We start from the raw sequence: 25,948 nt of genomic DNA, 5'->3' as shown, positions 1-25,948 counted from the left end.
ACTTTGCGTACCTAGCCAATCCCAGGGCGTTGTTGCTGCTGCTGCCTCAGGGACCACTCTTGGGGTGCAGCAAGGGCACCACATCTCTTCTTCGTGCCCAGGGACATTCCTACAGACTCCAGTGTGCCCCTAATTTCCTTTCTGCATTCTTTTGTGAGGTTCCCCGGAGAGAAAGCTCACAAAATGAGAGAATATTCTGAAGAGATATGGATGAGAGATGAGAGCATATTCTGAAGGGCTTGCTGAACCAGAGGCAGGCAGGCGCCAGCAATCTTGCAGCCCAGCAGTTAGTGGGGAGCTGACTTAGAGGGAACCCCGCAAAGCCAGTGGTTCTGAAGGTGACTCTGAGATTACCTTTGCCTCACTATTCGGTGCCGTAATTCCTCTCTGCTCTCCTGGGGCCCTGGAGACCGTGTGGCTGAGGCCATTCTCCTGTGAACGGTGGTTGCCCAATCGAAGGGAGGGCTGCTACCAAGGCTGGGGCGAAACAGACCAATGGAGACTGTCTGGACCCCGAGAAGAGGATGAAAGATGGCGGGAGTGAGAGGCATATGGCCCTGGAGTGTCAATTTGAGGGCCCTGGTGACAGGTGGCACCCAGGACATGTCATCTCCCCACAAGCATCCTCAGAAGTACTTGCAGAAGGTAGAGAATCACCCACTGTCCTGTCAGATAGAGGTTTTACCGACAGTTTTAAAGAAAATTCTGCCTCTCCCCTGGCTGGGGAACCTGAGGGCCCTCAGTAACATGCTGTGGCAAGGTTACTGGTCATTCTTACTGTCCATGTTCTTCTCCACTTTCATGGTAACAGAATCCCAAGTGTTTCACTTGGACATGGCTACCCCACGTGCACCCTCTGCCCAGCATCCTTTGCAGCCTAGATGTGGCCATGACACCCAGTCCTGGCCAGTGGAACAAAGTGGAAAGATAAAAGTAACGTAATGGTCACTCCTTCCCTTCCAAAGGGAAGGGTATGGGCTCCCCGCCCCGTTGCCCTTTGTATTGGCTGGAAAGTAGACATGGCAGTGCGCCATCTTGCAGAGGCCAACAGCCACAGAGATGGCAGAACCGGCAGGGGAGCCCGGGACACATTCAGGGCCGGGTGGAACGCAGTGATAGTGCCCATGCTTAGCACGGGGGAGGGCCTGTGTTCAGTCCCCAGCTCAAATAAGATAAGGTATGTCTTCAACAGAAAACGGGGAGCCCGAAATGATAAGAATCATCACATGGGGAAGGGCGGGACCCACTCTGACCCATGGATGACTGATCTTTACAACCAACACTTGCTCGGTTGGTCCTCAAAGATGTCGCGCCACAGAAAACCCTGTCCTCAGAGAGCTGACATCACGATTATGAGCCCAGTAACGGTGTTTCAGTCAACGACCAACAGGAAGTCCGGAGGCGCTTCCGTAAGATCACGATGGAGGTGGAGCAGCCTCGCCTCGCCGGGGCATTCCTCCGGCTTGCAGAGACACGGGTGTAGCAGACCTTCCGCGCTGCCCGCCATTCAAAGTGCAGTCTGTACAATTCCGTTCAGGGCACGAGGCTTGAGGGTGAGGGAGGGTGAGGGGGGACCACCGTGGCACCCGTCCTGGGTTTACCACGCTAGACCTTTCGCATTTTAGGGCGAATGTCTGTTTGTAAAAGTGAAGTTGACTGTAGAGCACCTGTCCCGCATGCCAGCAGCAGCCCCAGATGTGGTGTTTACTGCGTCTGGAGGCCACATGAAGCAAGGATCTGCACCAGCCGGGTGTGTGACAGCGCCCTCTCTGATGCCTGTACAGGGACAAAGCCACTTGACAACATGTTTCTTAGAACAAGTCTCCATCGCCAAGCACACTGGGCTGACTGTATTCTACCTGACTTTTAGAGGCACTTACCAGGGAAATGTTGTGATCTACGTCTTAGACACCAGGAGAGGGAGGCTTAGGGATTTCCAGTGATTTGCTCCAGGTGAGGGAGGCGGGGAGTAGCACCTTCAGGATTCAAGTCAGGCCTACCTCATGCCAAAGCTATGGCCTCACCACCAGTCAGTGGTTTCCAAACTGGGTTCTGTAGAACCCCAAGGGTTCCACTGAAGTTTTTCAGAAGTTGTTGTGATGCGGGCGGGTGATTTTGTGGAATGAAGAGATGGCTTCCCCACCCCAAGACAGATCTGAGATTGTGTAAGAGAAAGATCTGAAGGGAATCCAATGGCAGGGATGAGGGACAACCAACTGTTGGGGTGAACTAATGGCAAGGTGCAAAAGGGTGAAGTCCTAGCCCCAGTGGAGGCCCCAGTGACACATGGCACCTGGGGACAAGGACCCCACAGTGCTAGTGCTCAGAGCTGGTCTCCCCCATCCCATTTCTAGGTGTACCTCTAGGGAGGTGCAGAGTCCTGAGACCATCCCCCAGGGGGAGGGGTGCTCAGAATGCAAGTTGATGCCAGAAAAATAGAGTCCTGTATTTTTAAAACCTACATCTGAGTTTTCATGGAGATTCATATCACACACACACAAACACAGAGAGGAAAGAAATGGCTCAGAAATACACTCCAATGTCAGCGGGGGGCCCTCTCTGGGCGATAAACTTCCAGGGGATATTTTTGATGTCTTCTTATTTTCTGGTTTTCTCCATTTTCCTCAGTGAACATTTCATAAACAGAAATCTCACTAATGAGACAGTGGTTTTGATGTTGCTTTTTTTTTTTTTTTTTTTTTAATGTTAGCAAAAGTTAGGGGCTATTCCTGAACTAGTTGTTCTGCAATATCTTGTAAATCCATGTTACCAGGAATCAGTATCAGGCCGTTTCCACCTGAGAACAGAGCACTCCCTTGTCCTGCTCAGTATTTCCTAAGCAGGGGGAGGAGTCCTCGCTGGGATAAAGAGGCTCGGCCGTGGGGAGGATCCAGCACTCCAGGCCACGGCTTCAGGTCCTCCTCTGTGTCCAGCCGGCCCTCCTGCCAGGTAATCCTGAGGCCTCAGGCCTTCTTTCTTGGAGCAAAGGACTCCATTTCTCCAGGATGGGGCTAGGCCAGGCCTGAAATGTGTGGGGTGGGCGGGGGCCGGGAGCCCTGCAGGTGGCTGCTGGGTGGCAAGGGGCAGCTCTGGGGCTGACACCTCCTCTCTCCCCGGGGAGCCCTCTCCTCCCTGGGGCTGCGTCTTCATGCCTGCAAAGCGTGGAGGTCACCCCTGGGCAACATGGGTGGATTCTGCATGGAGCCAGCTGGAGTCTGGGCCTCAGCGGGAAGAGGCACAGGGTGCCCGCTCAGAACCCAGGGCTCGTGATGGTTGCAGTGGGTCCCTCTGGGCAGAGGCAGTAGGCTAATGGTGATTTTAGGGTCTCCATGGGAGCCACCTGGAGGTTGAGACTTCACTTTCCCATCAAGGCCCCTGAGCCAGACAGACAGACAGGCTGCATCTCTGTCCTGAAATGGAAAGACAGGCAACTCAGAAACAGCCAGACCTCCAACATGCCCAAACACACCAGCCCTTCTTCTCTGGAAAACATTTGGGTGTAAAATATCATTTAATGCTTTTCCAAATCAATGGTCTCCTCAGCCTGAGAGTAAACAAATAGCTGAGTCAACCAAGTTGCCACAGTCCCTGGGCCTGTCTGAAGCCACTTCCATTGCCCTGGGTGACAGCAGATCAGCGGCCCCCATCTCCTCCTCCCCACCCTTCCTCCTGGCTCCTCCTCTCCCCCCTCCCCAACACTCAAGCTGTGTCTTTGCTTGAACACTGGCACAGAGTGGGCAGGAGCTGCAGGTGAGCTCGCCGTTTGCTTTGAGCTCAGCCTTCTTGGGCCCTAGCCCAGGGGAGCGGCAGGAGGTGGCCCCACGCCTTCATCACAGACCTTACCCAAGCCTCTCTACGTGTAGTGTGGAGACAGAGACCGAAGCCAGAGAGGTTTAGTCACCTGTTTGCTACCACACAGCAATCAGCCAAAGGAAATCCAGCCCAGGTCAGAAATTCTGAGGCACACTCTGCTCTCCCTCCAGCAAGAGGTCTTCCCAGGGCTGTGGTGGCATGATCACATGGTAGCCTGGCGGGGGGGTAAAGGGAACATTCCATCTGCTGTTGCTCTTTACACCATTTTCAGGGCCGCCAGCCTCCAGGCACCACACCCGCTGTCTTCTGAGCCTCCTCTCAACTAACCCTCACTACGACCAGGTGCCACACAGTGGAGGGTCTGCCTAGGGCTATTGTCATCAAAGGGAGAGGTCCCCTGCCTTCTCACCCTGCCTGGGTCAGCCCGCTGAGCAGGGGCAGGCATTCTGAGGGTCTCATCTTGCAGCCACCTGCAGCGCCTCCACCCGCTGGCGTGCCACCCCCGGCACACCCTATCTTCCCGGTTTCCCCATTGGGAACAATGGCCAAAGTGACTGCACTTACCTTTAAAGGTGAAAGGGGCACAGGGTGTAATGTGCGTGCTGGGTGCAGGGACGGTACCCAAGTGGGTCACAGAGACAGCAGGGGGCGGCAGAGCAAGGACAGAGTGCAGGCCAGGTGGGAGGAGGGGCGGTTGTCAGGTGCCAATGGCCCTCTGAGACTTATAGGATCTTTGCTTTTCAGAGTAGAGAGAATGCCACTCCTCCTGGCTCTAGGGCTCTTGGTGGCAGGGTTCTGCCCTGCTGTCCTCTGCCACCCACATGGCATACCAGGTCCGGAGACTCTGGCCCAGAAGGGGTCAGAGAAAGATGCAACGCCCTCGAACAACCTGAGATTAGCCTCCAGCAACGCCGACTTCACCTTCAGCCTCTACAAACAGTTGGCTTGCACAAAGCCCAGTGAGAACGTCGTCTTCTCCCCACTGAGCATCTCTACTGCCCTGGCCTTCCTGTCCCTGGGGGCCCGCAACACCACCCTGACGGAGATTCTCCAGGGCCTCAAGTTTGACCTCACAGAAACCTCCGAGGCAGAAATCCACCAGGCCTTCCAGCATCTCCTGCACGCCCTCAGCCGGCCCAGCGAGCAATTGCAGCTCAGCACAGGCAACGCCATGTTCATCCAGGACCATCTGGAGGTGCTGACCAAGTTCAGTGAGGACGCCCAGCGCCTGTATGAGGCCCAGGCCTTCATCACCAACTTCCAGAACCCGAATGCCGCAGAGAAGAGCATCAACGACTACGTGAAGAAGAAAACCCAGGGGAGAATTGTAGAGCTGATCAAGGAACCGAGCCCCCAGACGGTGATGCTCCTGGTGAATTACATCTTCTTTAAAGGTGAGTGCCAGCCTGGGGCAGAGGACGCGGGCTCCAAGCTTGGAACTTCCTGGCCCGGCTCGGAGAGCCAGCCGCCACTAGAGAGGAGGTGCCCAGGGTTTGGGGGACTTGGGCACCAGACCCCACCCTGACCATGGTCCTCATCTTCTCCCCTGGGCTGTGGGCCTCTCCCTGTGTGGTTCCAGCACACGACCTCAGGTTGTCCCATGAACCCTGTGTCTAGGTTAAACTTGCTCAGCAGACAGAAGAAAGAGGCTCTCCTTCCAAATCCCATCAGGGTAGGCAGGAACCACAGCCAGTCCTTGTCCCCATGCTGCCAAATGTGGGCGGGAAGACCCTCTGCCTGTGCACTCTTGGACATGTCTGACCTGTACATCCAGGGCTGTCCCTGCTCTGGCTGGGCCCCTCTGTCTCTAGAGAGAGTCCAGCCAGGCCTAGGGCCACTTCTCAGGGGAAGGCAGGATGGCCCCATGGAGCCAGGCCACCCTGAGGTTCCAGGGTTCTGTCCTCCTCTAGCCTTGAGGCACAGGCCTCCCCTGGAGAAGACCCTCTGCCTAGGGCAGTATCCAAGGCAGGACCCTTTCTCAGGCTCTAATTGGTCCAGTGCCCTGTTCCATTGATGGGAACTCAGAAAGGCCACCCCCGCCTATGAGTTCTGGAGGACAGAGGGCAAACAGGTAGAGCCCATCAGTGGCTCAGCGACAGGCAAGAGAAGAGATGGGGACACAATAAAGGACCCTGAGTCGGGGAGCTGGTGGACATAGCCAGAGCTCTGGGGACCCCTGGCCTGGCGGAGCCCTGGGCAAGCCCCCCACCCCAGGCCTGCTTGGGTGTCTGTAAGGGACGGCTGGACTGCGTCCGCCTCCCAGCCACACGCCAGCCACCCCTGCTTTCGTCCCCTCTTCCTCTAACAGTGGAGACCAGGCAGCGGGGTGCTTCCGTTGCCCCAGGAAGCTGGGCAGTGTCTCCCTGGCCACCCCCCAATCCTCTAGGTCCCCAGGTTTCTTCAGCCTGATCACAAACAGGACCTGGAGTGTGTATGGCAGCCTGGTCATGGCTGGGCTGCAGTGTGGACAGCAGGGACCGGCTCAGAAGGGCTGATGAACATGGGCTCCCCTGGGTCCCTCCTCTTCCGCTGCACCCAGCTGGCCACAGGTACACAGGACTGCCTCACTGAGGGATGCCGGAAGGCAGAGGACGACCTGAGGGTGGCAGGCGGGTGCAATAGGCTGGGGTGGGGCCCCCGAGTCAAGAAAGAAAGACTTTGCCAGGAAGTTGCTTTCTTTATTTTTCTTCTAAACCCAAATAGACTAGGAGAAGGGCCCATCTCGCTGGGAAGTCAATGGTGGCCTGGGAGACTTGGACTCTCTCTGGAGGCCCCCCTGGAACCATCCTAGGTGGGCAGGAAGGGGAGGCCCCCACGGCAGGGAGACAAGGCTTTTCTGTTGGAAGCTGGTTTCCAGGCCCAGAGGGACAGGAAGCACCATGGATGGCTCTTCACTGTGAGTGTCTTTTATGACAGTTTGGTTACTGCTCCTGGTATTGTGGGAACCAGGCGAGAAGTGGCAAAGGGCACTTGGAGTGGGAGAAACCAAACTATTTTGTGCCGCAGGCCCAGAGGAGATCCGCACTCCAGACTCTGAGCGCCCCTCCCCAGTGTCCCCCAGCATGTGTAGGCTCTCTAGTGTGGTACTTTTCTAGTCTAAAATGATACATAGTTGTACACGAGGTTGGGAAAACCCATATATGATTATGTGTGTTTTCAAGCAGGAAGCGTGTTTACAAAAGCAGAGCTGGTCAGGGAGACTGGCTCCTCTTACAAGGACAGTAGTTAGGTCCTAGGGAAAGTCCTTTACAGTCCAAAAGGAAGGAGTGAATGGTGCCAATTAGGTTCCCTGAAAACCAGATGGGGGTCGGACAGTAGTGCCTTTCCCAAGCACTACTTTTTACAGACAATGCCTGAGTTTACTTGATCTCCAGGCGGGTCGGTTACCCAGCAGTCTCAGGGTTTCAACTTACACAAGTACGAGCTCAGCCTGGAGGGTCAGAGCACCCGTGGGGGAGTCCTGAGCCTGCACCCCGAAGAGGTCAAGGAGAGAGAGCTAGAGGCCGGCACAGACGATGCTGGTGGAGAGGTCATGACAGGGGCCCGTCCAGAGTCCACAGATCCACACCCGCCCCCAGACTCTTCAACCCCAGAGAACAGGGAGCAAGAGCTCAGAAATTGGGGCTGGGCGCCCATTGCCAGCAGTAAGTGGCAGAGGGCCTGGGCACCTGGCAGGCTGGTGCTTAGAAAGCAGGGTGATCATCAAGAGGAAAGCACAAAGGATAGAGGACAGGGGCACAGCCTGGGCCCCACGCTGTCACGGGCTGGAGAGAGCAGGAAGGAGAGTGAGGAAGGCCTGAAGCGTTCGGCCAAATTGCAAGACTCCATGAGCCACAGCACAGAAGCCACAAGGCTGTGACTGTGAGGCGACGGAGACGGGGGGCCCCTGCTCCTGAGTCCAAGGAATCCTCGCAGTTCCGTGGATTTACGGCACTGGGACCTCGGACTCCGGATCTGGGCAGGTCTGAGCTAGATGTCCACGGTCCATGCAGACGGCCATGACCCACATGTATGCTGAGGAACCACACCTGCAATTCCTAGCCACGGCTGCTGGGATGCACAGTAGCCCTGACCACTAAGACGTCACAGTGCCCATGAGCTCTATTCTGTGGTCACTCTTGCTCAGAGTCCTGCCTTCCCAGCCCTCCCAGCTGGTTCCCACTGCAAGGCATTATCCTCTGTCTGCCCCTCAGTAGCTCTCAGGGGAAGCCCTGTCGTTTCCCTCCTATTTCCAATGGCCTGGGGCACAGAGGGTGGCCATGTGTCCGCCTCTCTGCAGTGCTGACCCCTGCTTCCTGGACACTGCTCCTCCTAAGGAACCAGGGATTCCCCCTTCCTTGCAGCTGTTGTCACGCCTCCCCCGCCCCTGCACCCCATGCCCAGCTCTGTCTGGCATTCCCTCTTCCCAGACGCCTGGTGACCTGTCATCTGGCGCCAGTAACCAGGTTTTGTTTCAGGCCCCCTTTCTGATCCAGGCCTGTGGGTCTCTCCTCTTCCCCAGGGGCTTTTCCACTTGCCACACCCAGCCAGGGCCACCCCTGAGAGGGACTCTGAGTGGCTGGGAGCTCTTGCTGCTCAGGGCACTGGGGGAGCTGGGGCTGAAGCCTGTGCCCTGGTGCTCACACGGTCTCCGACTGCTTGCTCCACCTCTAGCCAAGTGGATGAGGCCCTTCGACCCCAGGGACACCTTGGAGGGCGAGTTCTACCTGAGCACGGGGAAGCCGGTGAAGGTGCCCATGATGAGCGCGGAGGACCTGACCGTCCCCTACTTCCGGGATGAGGAGCACTCCTGCACGGTGGTGGAGCTCAAGTACGAAGGCAGCGCCAGCGCGCTCTTCATTCTCCCCGACGAGGGCAAGATGGAGAAGGTGGAAGCCGTGTTGCTCCCCGAGACCCTGAAGAAGTGGAAAGACTCGCTGCAGATGCGGTGTGTGTCCCAGGACCTGGTGCGGACGGTGCCCCCTGCATCCCAGCCCCTGGGGCCCTGCAGCCCTCCACCCCAGGGTCTCACCAGTGTCCAGGGGCACAGTGGTGGAAGAACCCATGCGGGGACAGGTGTTTTCTGAGGTCATTTTTCCCTTTGCTGCCTGGGGGCTGTAGCCTGATTTCTGCTTCTTTAAGAGGACAGCCAATGTAACCAGGCTTCCTGACTCGGACTTGCTCCAAGTCACGAGCCGTCTCCAGCACAGTCCCCAGCACTCACGCCTGCTTTCTCCTGGCCTCAGCCTCTTGAAGGTGGAGCCCCGTCCTGTGGTCCTTGTCCTTGTGGGGTGATTTTGAGAATTTGATGGACAGGAAGACACTTATAGACCAGAGAGGGCAAGGACCTGCCTCAATGCTAACTTGAGGCTACAGATCCAGCCCAAGCACTTCCAGAGTGGCACCTCCTGGGGCTACCGACTCTCAGCCCTCCTCACACCAGATCCCAGAGACCCCGACCAGGACACCTGGCTCCCACCCACGATCCACTTACCCTCTCCTTCCAAACACTCCCTTTCCTTCTTCTTTGCTAGCACAGAGCAGGTCTCTCCAAAGGCAAACAGGATGCACCCACGGAACTCTAGGGTTAAGGGAGACACAACCTCCTTGCACTGGGCAGCGGTAAGACCAAGCAGTGACAAGAGTATTAAGGGGGCAGGTGTAGTGGCATAGGCTTGTACTCCCAGCATCTCAGGAGGCTGAGGCAGGAGGGTCGCAAATTCAAAGCCAGCCTGAACAATGTAGCAAGGCCCTCAGCAACTCAGTGAGACCCTCTCTCTAAATAAAATACAAAATAGGGATGTGGCTCAGAGGTTGAGGACCCTGGGCTCAATCCCCAGTTCCAAAATTAAAAAATGGAGAGAGAATTAAAGGGGCCTTAAGCCAAGGGAGGGGTGCTCAGAAGTGGGAGGCAGCTCTGCTCCATCCTTCACCAGGCCCTGAGGACAGCATTCGGCTGGAAGCAGCCCTGCCTTCAAGGAGCTCTCAGGCAGCAAGACAGAAACCTGAGCTTGACCATTTCAGGACCCCCAAGCCCTTGCAATACAACTGGACCTCTCAGCAGCCCCAGGTCTTCCGTGTCTCACCTCTGACCCGTCCACCCTTACCCTCTCCTCTCCCTCCGCCCACAACAAGACCGCCCACCATGCTGTAGAACATCCCCTCCGGCTTCCCTCCTTCCTGTAAGTTCTTCCACCTGCCTGTGGCCCCCTTCACCCACTGGTCCTCCTTGTCCTTGGAGACTGATATGCCTCCTGGTGCCTGTGGAGCAAGATGCTGTGCAGTCAGTGTGGCTGCCCCGGCCCTGGCCAGTCTCTCAGTTCATCATGAGGTCCCTGTTAGGGTGAAGGCGTCCCTGGCTGAGCTGCCAGCTGGGGAAAGGGCAGGACTCCAGGCCCAGCCCTGGCACACTGCCCGGCCCAGGTAGACTTTCCTAGATGCTGATGAATAATTAATGGATTAAGTTCCTAGATGCTGATGGATAATTAATGAATTAAGAGCAACACAAGAGATCAAGGAAGAGGACATCTTTCCTGCAAGAAGGGGTAGCTGGGGAGGAAACTGGGGAGCCCCTGCTGCAGGGCAGGGGAGGGTAGCAAGGGACTCAAGTGATGTTCAGATCTTGCTTTTCTCATTCCTTAGGTGGATAGATGAGCTCCATCTGCCCAAGTTCTGCATCTCAAGTGACTTCTCTCTGGAAAGCATACTTCCCCAGCTGGGCATTCGGGAAGTCTTCTCCAGGCTGGCTGACCTGTCAGGGATTACAGGGAACAAGAACTTGATGGTCTCTCAGGTGAGTCTGTGAACACCAGGCAGCTCATCTGCCATGCCTAAACTTGAAGAGTGAAGGCCAGGTGGACATTTGGAAATTTGTACAAATAACTGTATTTCTCAATAGCCAATCACCCTCCCTGGGTCTTCCCCAAGCCCAGAAGAGCAGGGATACAGCCCAGTTCCTCCTGCAGGGTTGCAGGCTGGTCACTGCCCACCCCCAAACACACAGACAGGACCACCAGACACGGGAGCCCTTCACAGGGAGGAGCCTGGGCCTGGGGCCGGATGGCGGCAGACACGGCCCCATGCTCCCCTCCAGTGAAAAGCAGGCACAGCCTTCCCGTCAGCCTTTACCTGTCACACAGGGGCACGAGTTCTTGGGTAGTCTGCAGTGCCTGGCAGGGTAGGTAAAGGTGACAGGTAATAGCAATGGCTACATGGTGATCATGCTGAAAGACACTGACTATGAGAGATGGTGGCATGGGACCCTCAGACTGGGCTTCAGAGGCACAATAGCAGAACCGTGGGCCAGGCAGTCCTGCAGCGTCCCCGTGCTCTGCGCTCACAGGAGCACAGGGACGGAGGCACGTGTGCCCAGGAGGGGACCTGCGAGGTCCAGGGATGCAAAACCACGTCCTATGCAAAGTTGCTCAGTACCCCAAAGAGATTGGAGTAGGGGAGACTCTGGAGCCTGTGCTGCCCGAGGAGCGGCTGCTTCGTGGCTGGGGGTCGCCAGGAAGCTGCACTCAGGAAAAATGCCTGGCTTGCCCTCATGCCTCCCCCACCAGTCGTGGGCATTTGGGGGGCAACGTGGAGGACTCAGACAGCACCCAGATTGGGGTGCCCTCTCTGATCTAGCACCCTTCATCTGGATGACTGAGCAAATTACCCCTTCCTCTGAGTCTCAGTGTCCACATCTGTGCACAGGGACAGCACAGGGACAGCTCCTAGGGAGCGATGCGTTGGCTCCCTAGGAGCACGCAGGCAGGCTGCTTCCCTCCCGCCAACCCTGTCCCCAGGGACTAATGCACTTGTGTCCCCACAGGTGGTCCACAAGGCTCTGCTCGATGTGACTGAGGTGGGGACAGAAGCAACTGCTTCCACTGGAGTCAAAGTTACCCTCATGTCTGCAAAGCTGGGCCCAAAGACCATTGTGAATTTCAACAGGCCCTTTCTGATGGCCATCGTCCATACAGACAGCAATGTCAACCTCTTTCTGAGCAAAGTCGCCAACCCCAAGCAAAACTAGAGACCCCCCTTGAGCAGCGGAGCACCCACTAAGAGTCAGGGGTGCAAGTCCAGGGCATGGGCCTCCGGACACAGCCTGGCGTGGGTGCAGTGCACCCAGAGATGCCTGGCCCCGTCCGCTCCTCCTTGGGAAGGTAATGGCACCTGAGTGTGTGGCTCCCATTTGCACAGAGATCCTGTGGACTGTTCAGCCTGAGGCTCTGCAGTCTCCTGACAGCAATAAACACCTTCCTGTGCCTGGACTCTCCCCTGTGTCTTCTCTGCTATCTGGCTCCCTGCTCCGCCTGTGTCCCAGAGTCAAGCCCCCTGACCTCTCAAGCAGGTTCATCCCACCTGGGGTCTGGGCTCCTTCTACCTTCATCTTCAGTAGCCTGGCTGAACCATACAAGTTATGACCAAGCTCACCTGGACCTCAGGAGGAGACTCTGTTGCCCTCTCTCCCATTCTGGCCTCCAGAGTCACCTGGTCCCCAGTTCTTGACTTGGTCCCCAGTTTCCTCCCTTGCCCAAGATCCAGTTTCTGCCCACCTGCTGTCTCTGCAGGGACGTCCCTGACCCCTTGCTCCTACAACTGAGGGGGTCTTCTGGCGGGATCACCTCTTCTGCACCCCAGCACCCCCATGGGGGAGAAGAGTTATTTTCCAGGTTCCCACTGAGTGCTTCAACTGCCTCCCCAGCTCCAAGATCTCACCTGACAGATGGTCCCCTTCAGTCACCAGAATGCAGAGCTGGGGACCGACAAGTGACAACCACGCAACCGCACTGCAGCTCCCCCAGCTGAAGGTGTTGGTAGGGCCACCTGACACCAGGTGACACCTGAACCAGGGGAACACTTTCAATCACCGAGTGATTCTGTTAGTCAGATTTTCTTCACTGTGACCAAAATGCCTGACATGAACAAATTAAAGGAGGAAAGATTTGTTCTGGCTCACAGTTTCAGATGACTCAGGCCTTGGTCAGCTGGCCCCATTGCCGTGGGTCTCAGATGAGGCAGAACATCATGGCAGAAGGATATGGTGAAAGAAAGCTGCTCAGCTCATGGTAGATGCAACGTAGAGAGAGGGGAAGGAGCCAGGGACAAGACACAGTCCTCGAGGGCACACCCCAGTACCCTACTTCCTCCAGCCAGGTCCTACCGCCTACAGTTCCAAATAATGCTTTCCAATTATTAATCTACTGACGAGGTCAGAGCCCTCACAATTCAGTCACTTCCCCAAAGCCCCACCCCTGAAACTTGCTGCACTGGGGACCAAGCTGTCAACACGAGAGACTTTAGGAAACATTCTAGATTCAAACTGTGCATGCTCCGAAAGATTTTCACAGCCATGGTCCTCAAGGGTCTTAAAATCCAAAGGAAAAATGATGCATCATGAGGCTCTGGACTTCAAGGAGAATACCAAACTCAGTTTGGGAGCCAGGGAAGGCTTCCTGGAGGAAGCAACTTCTGGGCTAACTCAGAGGAGGACTGGAGGGTGGTTATGGGATCCTAAAGGAGATGGCCTGGCAGGAGAAAGCAATGGGGCATTTCAAAGGTTCTGGTAAAAGGTGACTGGAGTCCAGAACAGAGAGGCTGCAGAGAGGAAGGGACCACGACAGCCACTGGACTACAGAGGAGCAGGATTCTGGTAAGGATTCTAGAACGGTCCGAGTCATGAGGAGCTTTGAAGGCATTTAAACAGTTTGAACCTTGGAAAAGTTACTCTGGATGCTGAACAGGAAAGGGGTTTGGGGGCCAAGACAGGAGTGCAGGCTGGGATGCTGGGAAACCACAGACTGACTCCAGCCCAGGCACTCTGCCAACTTCCACCAAAGGCCCCCTTTGAAGACATTGCAGAGATGCTGCCGAGCTGGGTTCTTGGTCCATTTTCTATTTCCATAATGAATACCACAACTGGATAGTTTATAAAGAATAGACGCTTATGTAACACACAGTTCCGGAAGCTGGAGAGGCCAAGAGCATGGCACCAGCAGCTGGCGGGGACCTTCTTGCTGCATCATAACATGGCAGAGGGCATCACATGGCAGGAGGGGGCAAGCGTGCTGCTCAGTCTCTCTTCCTCTTCTAACAAAGCCACCAAGGTCAGGTAGGCCCATGACCTCATTTAATCCTCATTACCTGGCCAGGGCTCCACCTCCAAGTACCATTAACCTATGAATTTGGGGAGTAAGTCTTCAAAACATGAATCTAGGGGCTATATTCCAACTACAGCAGTGGTACTATCACCTGCTCAGGAGGTTCAACAAACCCAGTTGATCCACAGGTTTTCCTAGTGGTCTTCATGTCGTTACTTCAACCTCAGAAAAGCCTAGAACTTTCTGCAGAGTGAGCAGGTCCAGCAAAGAAGACTTGGGGCCTCAGGACTCTAAGCCCAATAAATCCTGCAATGCCAATGAACTTGGAGATGCCCTGTGCCCCTTGATCTCCCATATTCTGTGTGTGGAACTCTATAAACACATGGAAGTCATGGAGCATGGTGGCATGTTCCTGTAACTGAGCTACTCAGGTGACTGAGACACGAGAATCTCAAGTTTGAGGCCAATCTGGGCAATTTAGCTGACCCTGTCTCTAACAAATGAAAAGGGTTGGGGGTGTAGCTTAGTGGCAGAGTGCTTGCATAGAATTCCCCAAACCCTGAATTTCATCCCCAGGATTACATAAGAGAATATGCATCTTTTATGTCCATAGTACCTTTTAAAAATTATTTATGAACAACAAAAACAAAACCTTCACAACTTTTCAAAAATTTTTGTCAGAACATATTCTCCAAACTTCAGTTGTGATGGGCTGACAGATCTGATTCCATGAGAATGTTATAGGCCAGACTCTAAGGGAAATGACTAAACAGACTCCATTTTGCTCTGAAGACTCCACGTTATGTAGGAAATAAGCTTCTCCCATGGGAACACCCTGCCTCTGTACCCATCATCAGTTACTTAGTGTGACATGTTTAACAATACAGAATGACAATTCCTATGTAAAGAAAAATTGCTCTCTGATTCCTATTGCTCCTAAACAATGTACCATGTGAACAGTGATTGTGTGGGTGTTAGTAACCATTCCTTAGTTTGTACCTAGGTCAGGGTCATTTTGACCCACTTCTCCCTCTGTTGATGATCTCATGATGTTAATGTGTAATTTTGAATCATAGCAACAGACACTTATGATTAATGTGATTTTTGGTATAAGAACCCCTACAACCCTGTGGTCGGGGCTGTTCTCTTAATAGCCATATTTTGGAGCATTGTGTGAGACAGTCAGCTGGCCAGCTTAATAAAGACTCTCAAATTTGAACTTCTCAGTGGTGATTGGTCTGTTCTTAAGTTGCTCCCCATAACATATTGAAGAGCATTTTAATAAATTATTATAAAATTTCCAACAAATTATAAAAGAGAAACATTTTTAAAATCTTCCTGCTAGTCATGATGGGATAATAATGACTAGACAAATTCTGAACAACTAGAAAACTGGACAATATATAGGAAGCAATGGTGTTAAGACAGTGAATAATAGGTTGTGGGTGACTGTCCGCCCGAGAGAAGTCAGACACACAACATGGGCTTTACTATTGCCTATCTGATGACCTGGAGGAAATTTCTAGGCCTTAGGCCAGGAAGAGGAAAACCAAAGAAAGTCAATCTTGGGCTGAAGAGATGGATCTCAGAATATGAAGAGGCCAAGGTGGTTAGCATTTGTGAGGTAGAATATCAAAAATGGAGATGCTGACAGCATACCACCAAGATGTGCAGAGGGTCAGCTCAGGACTTTGGCCAGGTACTACTCTGTATGCACGAGGAAATCTACCTGAGATAAAGTGAAGAAGCACTAAAAGGTAACGTGATAGGTGTTGCTTCCTATTTGCCAGTAGTAAGAGTGGAGAGATAAGAATCTTGGGTAGAGCCAACAGAATTAAAAGTAGTGCCGAATTAGTCCAGACCAAAGGCCACTCTTAATCTGTCTTTTAGTTGTATATTGTTTTTTATTTTATTTATTTATTTTTATGTGGTGCTGAGGATCGAATCCAGTGCCTTTCAAATGCTAGGCAAGCGTTCTACCACTGAACTACAGCCCCAACTCCTGAATCTGTCTTTTAAAATCTTAAAAGCAACACAGAAATAATTCTAGTACTATTCAGAGGAATAGAAGAAAATATAATACACAACAATATGAAATTCATAAATTAAAATTCATGTGCTGCTGGGCTGGGGTTGTGGCTCAGTGGTAGAGCACTTGCCTAGCACATTTGAGGAATTGGGTTTGATCTTCAGCACCACATAAAGATAAATGAATAAGATAAAGTTTAAAAAATTGATTTGATAAGGAAATCATACTTTAAAATCTGGAGATCTCAATAATAAAAAATAATAAAAATCTGGATTATAACTCAATAATAAAATAACACAAAATCCAATTAAAAACAGAGAAATGCATTTGAATAGAAATTTTTCCAAAGAAGGTACACAAATGACTAACAAGCAGGTGGATGTTCACCGTCCTTGGTCATTAGGGAAATGCAAATCCAGACCATGTGAGCTCCACGTTACCTCTACCAGGACCCCCACAATATTTCAAAAAGTTGCCTAGTGTGTACAAGCCCCTGGGTTCCATCCCTGGTACCACTATCAATCAACCAAATTTAAACAGGAAAATAGCAAGTGTTATTGAGAATATGGAGAAATTGGAATCCCCTACACAGTCAGTGGGAATATCAGATGATGCAGCCTCTATGGAAAACAGTTTTTATTTCCTCCAAAAGCAAAATGGAATTATCATCAGACCCAACATTGCACTCCTAGATGTGGACTCAGAGGAATTGACAGCAGGAACTTGAACAGATACTGGAAGCCTATGTCCCCTGCAGCGTTCTTCACAATGGCCAAAGAGTAGGACCAACTCGAGTGTGCATCAACAGATGAACAGACAGACAAAACGGCTATCCACCAATGTCCTATGCCTAAAAAGAAGTGAAGTCCTGATGTGCGACACAACATGTGTGGACCTCGAAAGCGTGTTCCGTGGAGGAGTCAGACACAACGGGTCCGGTGCCAGGATTCCATTCAGATCCAGGCTACAGAACAGGTACACTCACCGCTGCCGGACCAGGCTAGTGGCTGGCATGGGCTAAGGGAGGGGAGACGGGCACGTGACTATTTAGTGGGTGTGGGACCTCCTTTAGGGGTGATGGAAATGGGCAGAGGTGGCTCCCCACCAGAACAAGAGGAAAGAGAGAATGAGGTGCCGGAGTGTCGAAAAGAGCCGACTGTGCGCTGGATGTCAAGGTGGGGGTGAGCAGAGTCAAGTAAAGTCGCATTCTGCACGGCCGGGAGCCCCGCCAGAGTGAGGGCGACCGTCAGGACACGGGGCAGGACGTGGGCTCACGCACAGCATGCCGCTCTGCCTCAGCCTCCGTGCACCCGTCCCCGGGCCTGAGCCGGAGAGTGAGCAGGCGTGAGTCACCCCCTTGCGTCCTCAGAACGTAGCTCTAGTCTGGCACATGGCAGACCTGGTCCATGTTTGTTTGTGAATGAGTCGAGGGGCTGCCGGCAGCCATGTCTGGCCATGGCCGAGAGGCTCACCGAACAAATGGACTGTTATGGTTTGGCCATAGCAATGTGTCCCCTGAAGGCTCATGTGCTGGAGATTTGGTCCCTCGGGCAGCATTGTCCAGAGATGGGGCTTTGGAGAGGTGACGGATCATGACAGCTCTGACCTCCTTAGTGGACTGACCATTTGCTGGATTGATCATTTGAATGGATTATTGAGAGGTGATAGAAACTAGGGAGCAGACCTTGTTGGAGGAAGAGGGTCACTGGGGACACCTCTTGGCAGGTTGTGACTTTTCCCAGTCCCTTCCCCTCTCTCTCCCTCTCTCTCTCTCTCTCTCTCTCCCCAGGCCCTTCTGCCATGATGTTCTGCCTCAACTGAGGCCCCCAGCAATGAAGCCAGCAAACAACCAACTGAACCTCTGCAACCGAGAATCCAAATCCACGCTTCCTCCTCCAGGTTATTTTCTCACTAACACATGGACAAATGCAGACTGGCTGGTTCTCTGTCAAGAAATAAATGTATGGGAGATCCAAGATGGCGGACTAGAGGGAGGCTGTGTTCCTTGTCGCTCTGTAACTCTGGTTTGAAGTAGAGGATATCTGTTCTTGGTGAGGCAGTTTTTGCTGCTTATTGATCCCCTGGTGTACACCCCATTTGTCTGCTGTGATGACCTGCAGTCTGCCAGCATATTGACACCTTTTTTGAGTGCAGATTGCTCACTGTCAGGCGTCTATCATCCACCATTTGCCTGCCTCTCGCCTGTCCATCGCCTGCCTTACACCTATCCATCAACCAACGTAGGAGGTTCACCTCCTGATCGTCCGACAGCTGCCAGCAGACTGACCACAGACCACCAGTGGAGAACCAGCTGCCTGCTGTCCCCTGCAAATCCACTGTTACAGTACCTGCAAGTTTGATTACACGTGGCTGCTGCCATTTTGAGACAACAGCCAGGCCCCGTAGGACCCCTGTCAGGACTGACTGAGCCCCGTCTCAGGATCCCTCAGGCCGACCAATCACTCCCTGCCTCTGGGGCCCTCATATTGACTAACTGCTCCCTGCCGCCAGGACCCCCAGACCAACTGACTGCGCCCTATCACCAGGACCCCAGATCGACTGATTGCACCCGGCCTCCAGGATCCCACACCACACCAAACACACCCGACCTCCAGGACCCCTGCCGGACCAACAGCATCCCGTCTCCAGGACCTCCAGCTGACCATATCCACCCCTGAGCTGCAGCTCCCCATTTGCCAACACATTTCAAAGCCAGAGCGGCCATCGTGGATAATCCTGGAAGCCGGAACTCCGATCTTTGGGTGGGGCAAATCCCATCCTGCAAGGCATGCTGGAGGCTTGAAGCTCATTATCAGGTACCTCTCATGCATCAGGCTACTGAACACTGGGAGGTTTCATTAGTATATGACTGTTATACAGTAGATTTTCTTTTTTCTCCTTTTTAAAAAATTTAAGTTTTTATGTCTTTACTTTTCTTGCTCTCTTTTCCTTTTGTTTACCTGTCCCCTCAGAGTCTCTTTCTCCCTTTTTTGCATGCTAACATCCGATTTCTTTTGATTACACTCTCACCCTTTCTATTTTCTAGAACTTCTGTATATTCTTTTCTTATCCCATTAACAGCCACATTCTACATCCCTCTGCATCCTCTTTGTCCTCCATTAGAAACTGCAGACATTATTGCAAAACTGTTTGTTTTACCGAAGATAAATTTGAACTCACTTTGTTTATTATGACAATTTTGTTATTGTCCCCATAGGGGCTATTTGGTCTAGGATTGCATAGTGTCTGAATTGAGCACTGCTAATATTGATCTCCCCTTAAAGAAAGGGTTTTGGAAACCTATAGGGCCACTATAACCCTATAGGGGGAAATCTGCAATACCCCAGATCTGCACTGCTAGAGGGGAAGATACAGGAACAACATGAAAAAACAAGGGAAGAAAATGATCCAAACAAATCTAGATTCTATATTAATAGAATCCAAAGACAGTATGTTAGAAGAAATGTCAGAAAAGGACTTCAGATTATACATGATTAAGATGATTTGCAAAGCAAAGGATGAGATAAGAGAGTAAATGCTCGCATACAATGATAATACCAATAAACTAAAAGAGCACCTGCAGGAAGCAAAAGATCATTTCAACAAAGAGATAGAGATTCTCAAAAGAAACAAAATGGAAATCCTTGAAATCAAGGAAACGATAAACCAAATAAAAAACTCAATGGAAAGAATCACCAATAGACTAGACCACTTGGAAGACAGAACCTCAGACAATGAAGACAAAATATTTAATCTTGAAAATAAAGTCACCCAAAGAGAGAAGATGGTAAGAAATCATAAACAGAATCTCCAAGAACTATGGAACATCATGAAATGACCAAATTTAAGAATTATTGGGATTGAGGAAGGCACAGAGATACAAACCAAAGGAATGAACAACCTATTCAATGAAATAATATCAGAAAATTTCCCAAACCTGAAGAATGAAATGGAAAATCAAATACAAGAGGCATACAGAACACCAAATACACAGAATCACAACAGATCCACACCAAGGCACATTATAATGAAAATGCCTAACATTCAAAACAAAGATAGGATTTTGAAGGCCGCGAGAGAAAAACATCAGATTACATATAGGGGGAGACCAATATGGATGGCAGCCGACGTCTCAACCCAGACTCTAAAAGCTAGAAGGGCCTGGAACAACATATTTCAAGCTCTGAAAGAACATGGTTGCCAACCAAGAATCGTATACCCAGCAAAACTAACCTTCAGATTTGAAGATGAAATAAAATCCTTCCATGATAAACAAAAGTTAAAAGAATTTACAAATAGAAAGCCTGCACTACAGAATGTTCTCAACAAAATATTCTATGAGGAGGAAATGAAAAACAACAATGGAGGTCAGCAAAGGGAGGAAATACCTTAGAGAAAAACCACTCAAAGGAGAAACCAAGCCAACTTCAAAACCAAAAATAAGACAAAAGACTGGAAATACAAATCATATCTCAATAATAACCCTGAACGTTAATGGCCTAAACTCATCAATCAAAAGACATAGACTGGCAGAATGGGTTACAAAGAAAGACCCAACAATATGCTGCCTTCAAGAGACTCATATCATAGAAAAAGACACCCACAGACTAAAGGTGAAAGGATGGAACATGGACTCAGTAAAAAAAGTGGGGGTTTCCATCCTTATATCAGATAAAATGGACTTCAAGCCAAAGTTAGAAGAGATAAAGAAGGACATTTCATACTGCTTAAGGGAACCATAAATCAGGAAGACATAACGATAGTAAATATTTATGCCCCAAACAATGGTGCATCCCTGTACATCAAACAAATCCTTTTCAATTTCAGGAATCACATAGACCACAACACAATAATTCTGGGTGACTTTAATGCATCGCTGTCACCACTAGATAGATCTTCCAAACAAAATCCAACCAAAGAAACCATAGAACTCAGTAACACAATCAATAACCTAGACTTAATAGACATATAGAGAATATTCCATCCATCAAAGAGGGAATTCACTTTCTTCTGGAACCTTCTGGAACCTTCTGGAAAATAGACCATATGTTATGCCACAAAGCAGCCTTTAGGAAATGCAAAAAAAGAGAGATACTGCCTTGTGTTCTATCAGATCATAATGGACTGAGAGTAGAAATCAATGACAAAATAAAAAAGAGAAATTACTCCAACACCTGGAGACTAAATAATATGCTATTGAATGAAACATGGATAACAAAAAACATTAGGGAGGAGATAAAAAATTCTTAGAGGTCAATGAGAACGACGATACAACATATCAAAATCTCTGGGATACTATGAAAGCAGTACTAAGGAAAATTCATTGCATGGAGCACATTCCAGAAAAGAATGAAAGTCAACAATTAAATGACCTAACATTACAGCTCAAAGCCCTAGAAAAAGAAGAGCAGAATAACAGCAAAAGTAGTAGAAGACAGGAAATATTTAAAATCAGAGCTGAAATCAATGAAATTGAGACAAAAGAAACAATTCAAAAAATTGACAAAACAAAAAGTTGGTTCTTTGAGAAAGTAAACAAAATAGACAAACCCTTAGCCACACTAACAAAGAGAAGGAGAGAGAAGACTCAAATTACTAAAATACATGATGCAAAAGGAAATATCACGACAGACACCACTGAGATATAGAACATAATGAGAAGCTAGTTTGAAAATCTGTATTCCAACAAAATAGAAAGTACCAAAGACATTGACAAATATCTAGAGACATATGCTCCTCCCAAATTAAACCAAGAGGACATACACAATTTAAACAGATCAATATCAAGCAATGAAACAGAAGAAGCCATTAAAAACCTACCATCCAAGAAAAGCCCAAGACCAGACAGATTCTCAGCCGAGTTCTACAAGACCTTCAAAGAAGAACTCATTCCAATACTTCTCAAAGTATTCCGGGAAATAGAAAAGGAGGGTACCCTACCAAACTCATTCTATGAAGCTAATATCACCCTCATACCCAAACCAGGAAAAGACACATCAAGGAAAGAAAATTTTAGACCAATATCCTTGATGAATATAGATGCAAAGATCCTTAACAAAATATTGGCAAACCGTATCCAAAAACATATTAAGAAAATTGCGCACCACGATCAAGTGGGGTTCATCCCTGGAATGCAAGGATGGTTCAACATTTGTAAATCAATAAACATAATCCATCATGTCAATAGACTTAAGGATAAGATTCATATGGTTATTTCAATTGGCGCAGAAAAAGCGTTCGACAAAATACAACACCCCTTCATGCTCAAAACAATAGAAAAAATAGGGATAGTAGGAACATACCTGAACATTGTAAAGGCTATTTATGCTAAGCCCATGGCCAACGTCATTCTTAATGGAGAAAAACTGAAACCATTCCCTTTAAAAACAAGAACAAGACAGGGATGTCCTCTTTCTCCACTTCTATTCAACATTGTCCTTGAAACTCTAGCCAGAGCAATTAGGCAGACCAAAGAAATTAAAGGGATACGAATAGGAAAAGAGGAACTTAAGCTGTCACTATTTGCAGATGATATGATTCTATATTTAGAGGATTCAAAAACCTCCTCCAGAAAACTTCTAGATCTCATCAATGAATTCAGCAAAATAGCAGGTTATAAAATCAACACGCATAAATCTACAGCATTTTTATACGCAAGCGACAAAACAGCTGAAAGGGAAATGAGGAAAACAACTCCATTTGCCGTAGCCTCAAAAAAAATAAAATACTTGGGAATCAATCTAACCAAAGAGGTAAAAGATCTCTACAATGAAAACTACAAAACATTGAAAAAGAAATTAAGGAAGACCTTAGAAGATGGAAAGATCTACCATGCTCTTGGATAGGCAGAATTAATATTGTCAAAATGGCCATACTACCAAAAGTGCTATACAGATTCAATGCAATTCCAATTAAAATCCCAATGACGTACCTTACAGAAATAGAGCAAGCAATCATGAAATTCATCTGGAAGAATAAGAAACCCAGAATAGCTAAAGCAATCCTTAGCAGGAAGAATGAAACAGGGGGTATCACAATACCAGAACTTCAACTATACTACAAAGCAATAGTAACAAAAACAGCATGGTATTGGCACTAAAATGGACAGGTAGATCAATGGTACAGAATAGAGGACACAGACACAAACCCAAATAAATACAATTTTCTCATACTAGACAAAGGTGCCAAAAATATGAATGGAGAAAAGATAGCCTCTTCAACAAATGGTGCTGGGAAAACTGGAAAACCATATGCAACAGAATGAAACTAAACCCCTATCTCTCACCCTGCACAACAATCAACTCACAATGGATCAAGGACCTTGAAATCAGACCAGAGACCCTGCATCTTATAGAAGAAAAAGTAGGTCCAAATCTTCACCTTGTTGGCTTAGGATCAGACTTCCTTAACAGGACTCCCATAGCACAAGAAGTAAAAGCAAGAATCAATAACTGGGATAGTTTCAAACTAAATAGCTTTCTCTCAGCAAAGGAAACTATCAGCAATGCGAAGAGAGAGCCTGCAGAGTGTGAGAAAATCTTTGTCACTCATACTTCAGATAGAGCACTAATTTACAGAATATATAAAGAACTCAAAAAACTCTACACGAAGAATACAAATAACCCAATCAACAAATGGGCTAAGGATATGAACAGACACTTCACAGAAGAAGATCTACAAACAATCAACAAACTTATGAAAAAATGTTCACCATCTTTAGTAATAAGAGAAATGCAAATCGAAACTACCCTAAGATTCCATCTCACCCCAATTAGAATGGCGATTATCAAGAATACAAGCAACAATAGGTGTTGGAGAGGATGTGGGGAAAAAGGTACACTCATACATTGCTGGTGAGGTTGCAAATTAGTGCAGCCACTCTGGAAAGCAGTGTGGAGATTCCTTAGAGAACTTGGAATGGACCCACCATTTGACCCAGCTATCCCACTCCTTGGCCTATACCCAAAGGACTTAAAATCAGCGTACTATAGAGATACAGCCACAACAATGTTCATAGCTGCTTAATTCACAATAGCCAGATTGTGGAACCAACCTAGGTGCCCCTCAATTGATGAATGGATAAAGAAACTGTGATGTATATATATACCATGGAATATTACTCAGCTATAAAGAATAATAAAATTATGGCATTTGCTGGCAAATGGATGAAATTGGAGAATATCATGTTGAGTGAGATAAGCCAATCTCAAAAATCCAAAAGACGAATGATCTCACTGGTAAGTGGATGATGACACATAATGGGGGGTGGGAGGGGGGAAGCATGGAGGAAGGAGGGACTGTATAGAGGGAAAAGAGAGGTGGGAGGGGTGGGGGGGAGGAAAAAATAACGGAATGAATCAAACATCATTACTCTACGCAAATGATATGCTGTTACTCCATGTACAAACAGAAACAACATGTATCCCATTTGTTTACAATAAAAATAAATTTAAAAAAATAAAAAAGATTTTAATAAAAAAAGTTAAAAAAAAATAAGAAATAAATGTATGGAACAAACCTTGTCAGACAGACAAGTCTTTCTTAGAGGCTGCCTCTCCGCTGACCCTTCCCTGTGCAGAGGAAGGAGCTCATACTCACTGAGGTCCAAGGCTGCTCAAAGTCACTTGGAAAATCGGGGGCAGAACAGGGAAACGTAACGAGCATCAAACCTGTCAATAATTAACCCAAATCCAGAGGGAACAGGCGGGGCCAAGTAGACTGTCGCAAGGGGAGCAGAGAGCAGGGAATGGGGCTCGGGGAGAAATCCCAGGGGGCCCGGAAGGCTGAAGCCCAGGACTGAGGTTTTGCAGAGGGTGGAGCACACTACATCTATGGCGGGTGCACTCTGCCAAGCACTGGGAATTGAGCAGTGCATGGGACAGAGTGTCTTCTTGGTGGACCTTGCCTTCCGGGGGGAGCCAGGCAAAGGCGCCATGTCACTGCAGAAGAACATAGGATAAACAGGCCAGTAAGAGGTGGCCTCTGAGGAGGGGCTGGTGAGCAGAGAACAGCATACAGCAAGCCGTCGAGCTGAGGAAAGGCTGGAGGGAGGCTGTACCAGCGGCTGACAGCAAGTCCAAAGGATCCGAGGCAGCAGTGAGCTTGGTAAGTTCTAGAACAGGAAGAAGGCCACGGCAGCGGAGCCAAGGGAGAGAGGGGAAGAGGCCAGAGGTGAGGTTGGGAGGCCGGCAAGGGCCTTCACATAGGGCTTCCTCTCCAGGTTGGGGCGGAGGGACGTGGAGGTCCCCAAGCGTGAGGACCAGCGACTTCTGGGGTAGAGGGAGCATTCTGACGTACCATTCATGAGGACCGCAGTGGCTCCCCATTCAGGCCCTCACTACCAGAGATTCCAGGCTCCACCAGGGCCTCCCGTCCCTTAAGGCAATAGCATGTGTCACCGACTGGGTGACACTTGAGTCTGCTAGTGGCACTGCCCCTTTGGCTCCTGCAGCCCTGTGACACGGGGGTTCTCAGCAGGAGCCAATGTCCCGAGAGGCCATTAACTAAAGTCACTGAGGCCGCCCCCGCTCCTCCCGGTCCCTCCAGGCACCTCGTATCTGGTGGAGCCAGGGTTCAAAGAAGGGTCCAACTGGAGGAGGCACTGTGAGTTGTCAGGTGAGCCCTGCTCTCTGCGTGAGCGGGAAGCAGGAGGTGTCTGGGGACTCCTGATGGGAGGAAGGCCACAGGAAGGACTGGAGAAGGGCTCAGTGGCCGCTGCGGCCCATGGCAGCTCCCAACCCCAGGGACAGACATGGAGACAGGAGTGCCCCAGGGGCCGTAAGCGTCTGGGGCTCCCTGTGGGGGCAGGAGGTCCGGGAGCTCTGGGTGTGGTGGCCACCCATCCCGCCGCCCCCAGCTGGGTTCAGGTTCTGGCCACCGCCCACCATCCGCTGGATCTCCAGCAAGTTTCCTGACCTTTCTAAAACTCTTCTTAGCTCTCAAAGGGGGGTGTAAACAACGTCTCCCCCAGTGGGCCATGGTGAGGGTGACCAGGGACACGAAGGACGGGCGTTGACGGCTCCTGGCACAGAGC

At 50.2% G+C, this 25,948-nt stretch overlaps 1 protein-coding gene across 3 annotated transcripts; it reads left to right on the top strand.

The window, feature by feature from the left end:
- Positions 1-2,809: 2,809 nt before the first annotated feature.
- On the top strand, positions 2,810-14,795 carry SERPINA3 (serpin family A member 3). Of its 3 annotated transcripts, none has more exons than XM_079129532.1 (5): positions 2,810-2,949; positions 4,558-5,207; positions 8,467-8,740; positions 10,435-10,585; positions 11,612-14,794. In XM_079129532.1, exons 2-5 carry the CDS (start codon positions 4,568-4,570, stop codon positions 11,813-11,815), a joined length of 1,269 nt encoding a protein of 422 aa, XP_078985658.1. In that variant the 5' UTR covers positions 2,810-2,949; positions 4,558-4,567; the 3' UTR covers positions 11,816-14,794. The 3 variants fall into 3 exon arrangements, with proteins under 3 accessions (XP_078985658.1, XP_078985659.1, XP_078985660.1); XM_079129533.1 differs by lacking the exon at positions 2,810-2,949 and adding an exon at positions 3,925-3,946 and having other exon boundaries at positions 11,612-14,795; XM_079129534.1 differs by lacking the exon at positions 2,810-2,949 and having other exon boundaries at positions 4,560-5,207; positions 11,612-14,795.
- Positions 14,796-25,948: the final 11,153 nt, after the last annotated feature.

This window comes from Sciurus vulgaris (genome assembly GCF_902686455.1).
Source record: "Sciurus vulgaris genome assembly, chromosome: 2".
In the NCBI taxonomy this organism is placed as follows: Eukaryota; Metazoa; Chordata; class Mammalia; order Rodentia; family Sciuridae; genus Sciurus; species Sciurus vulgaris.
This window is presented reverse-complemented; position numbering and strand designations above follow the sequence as displayed.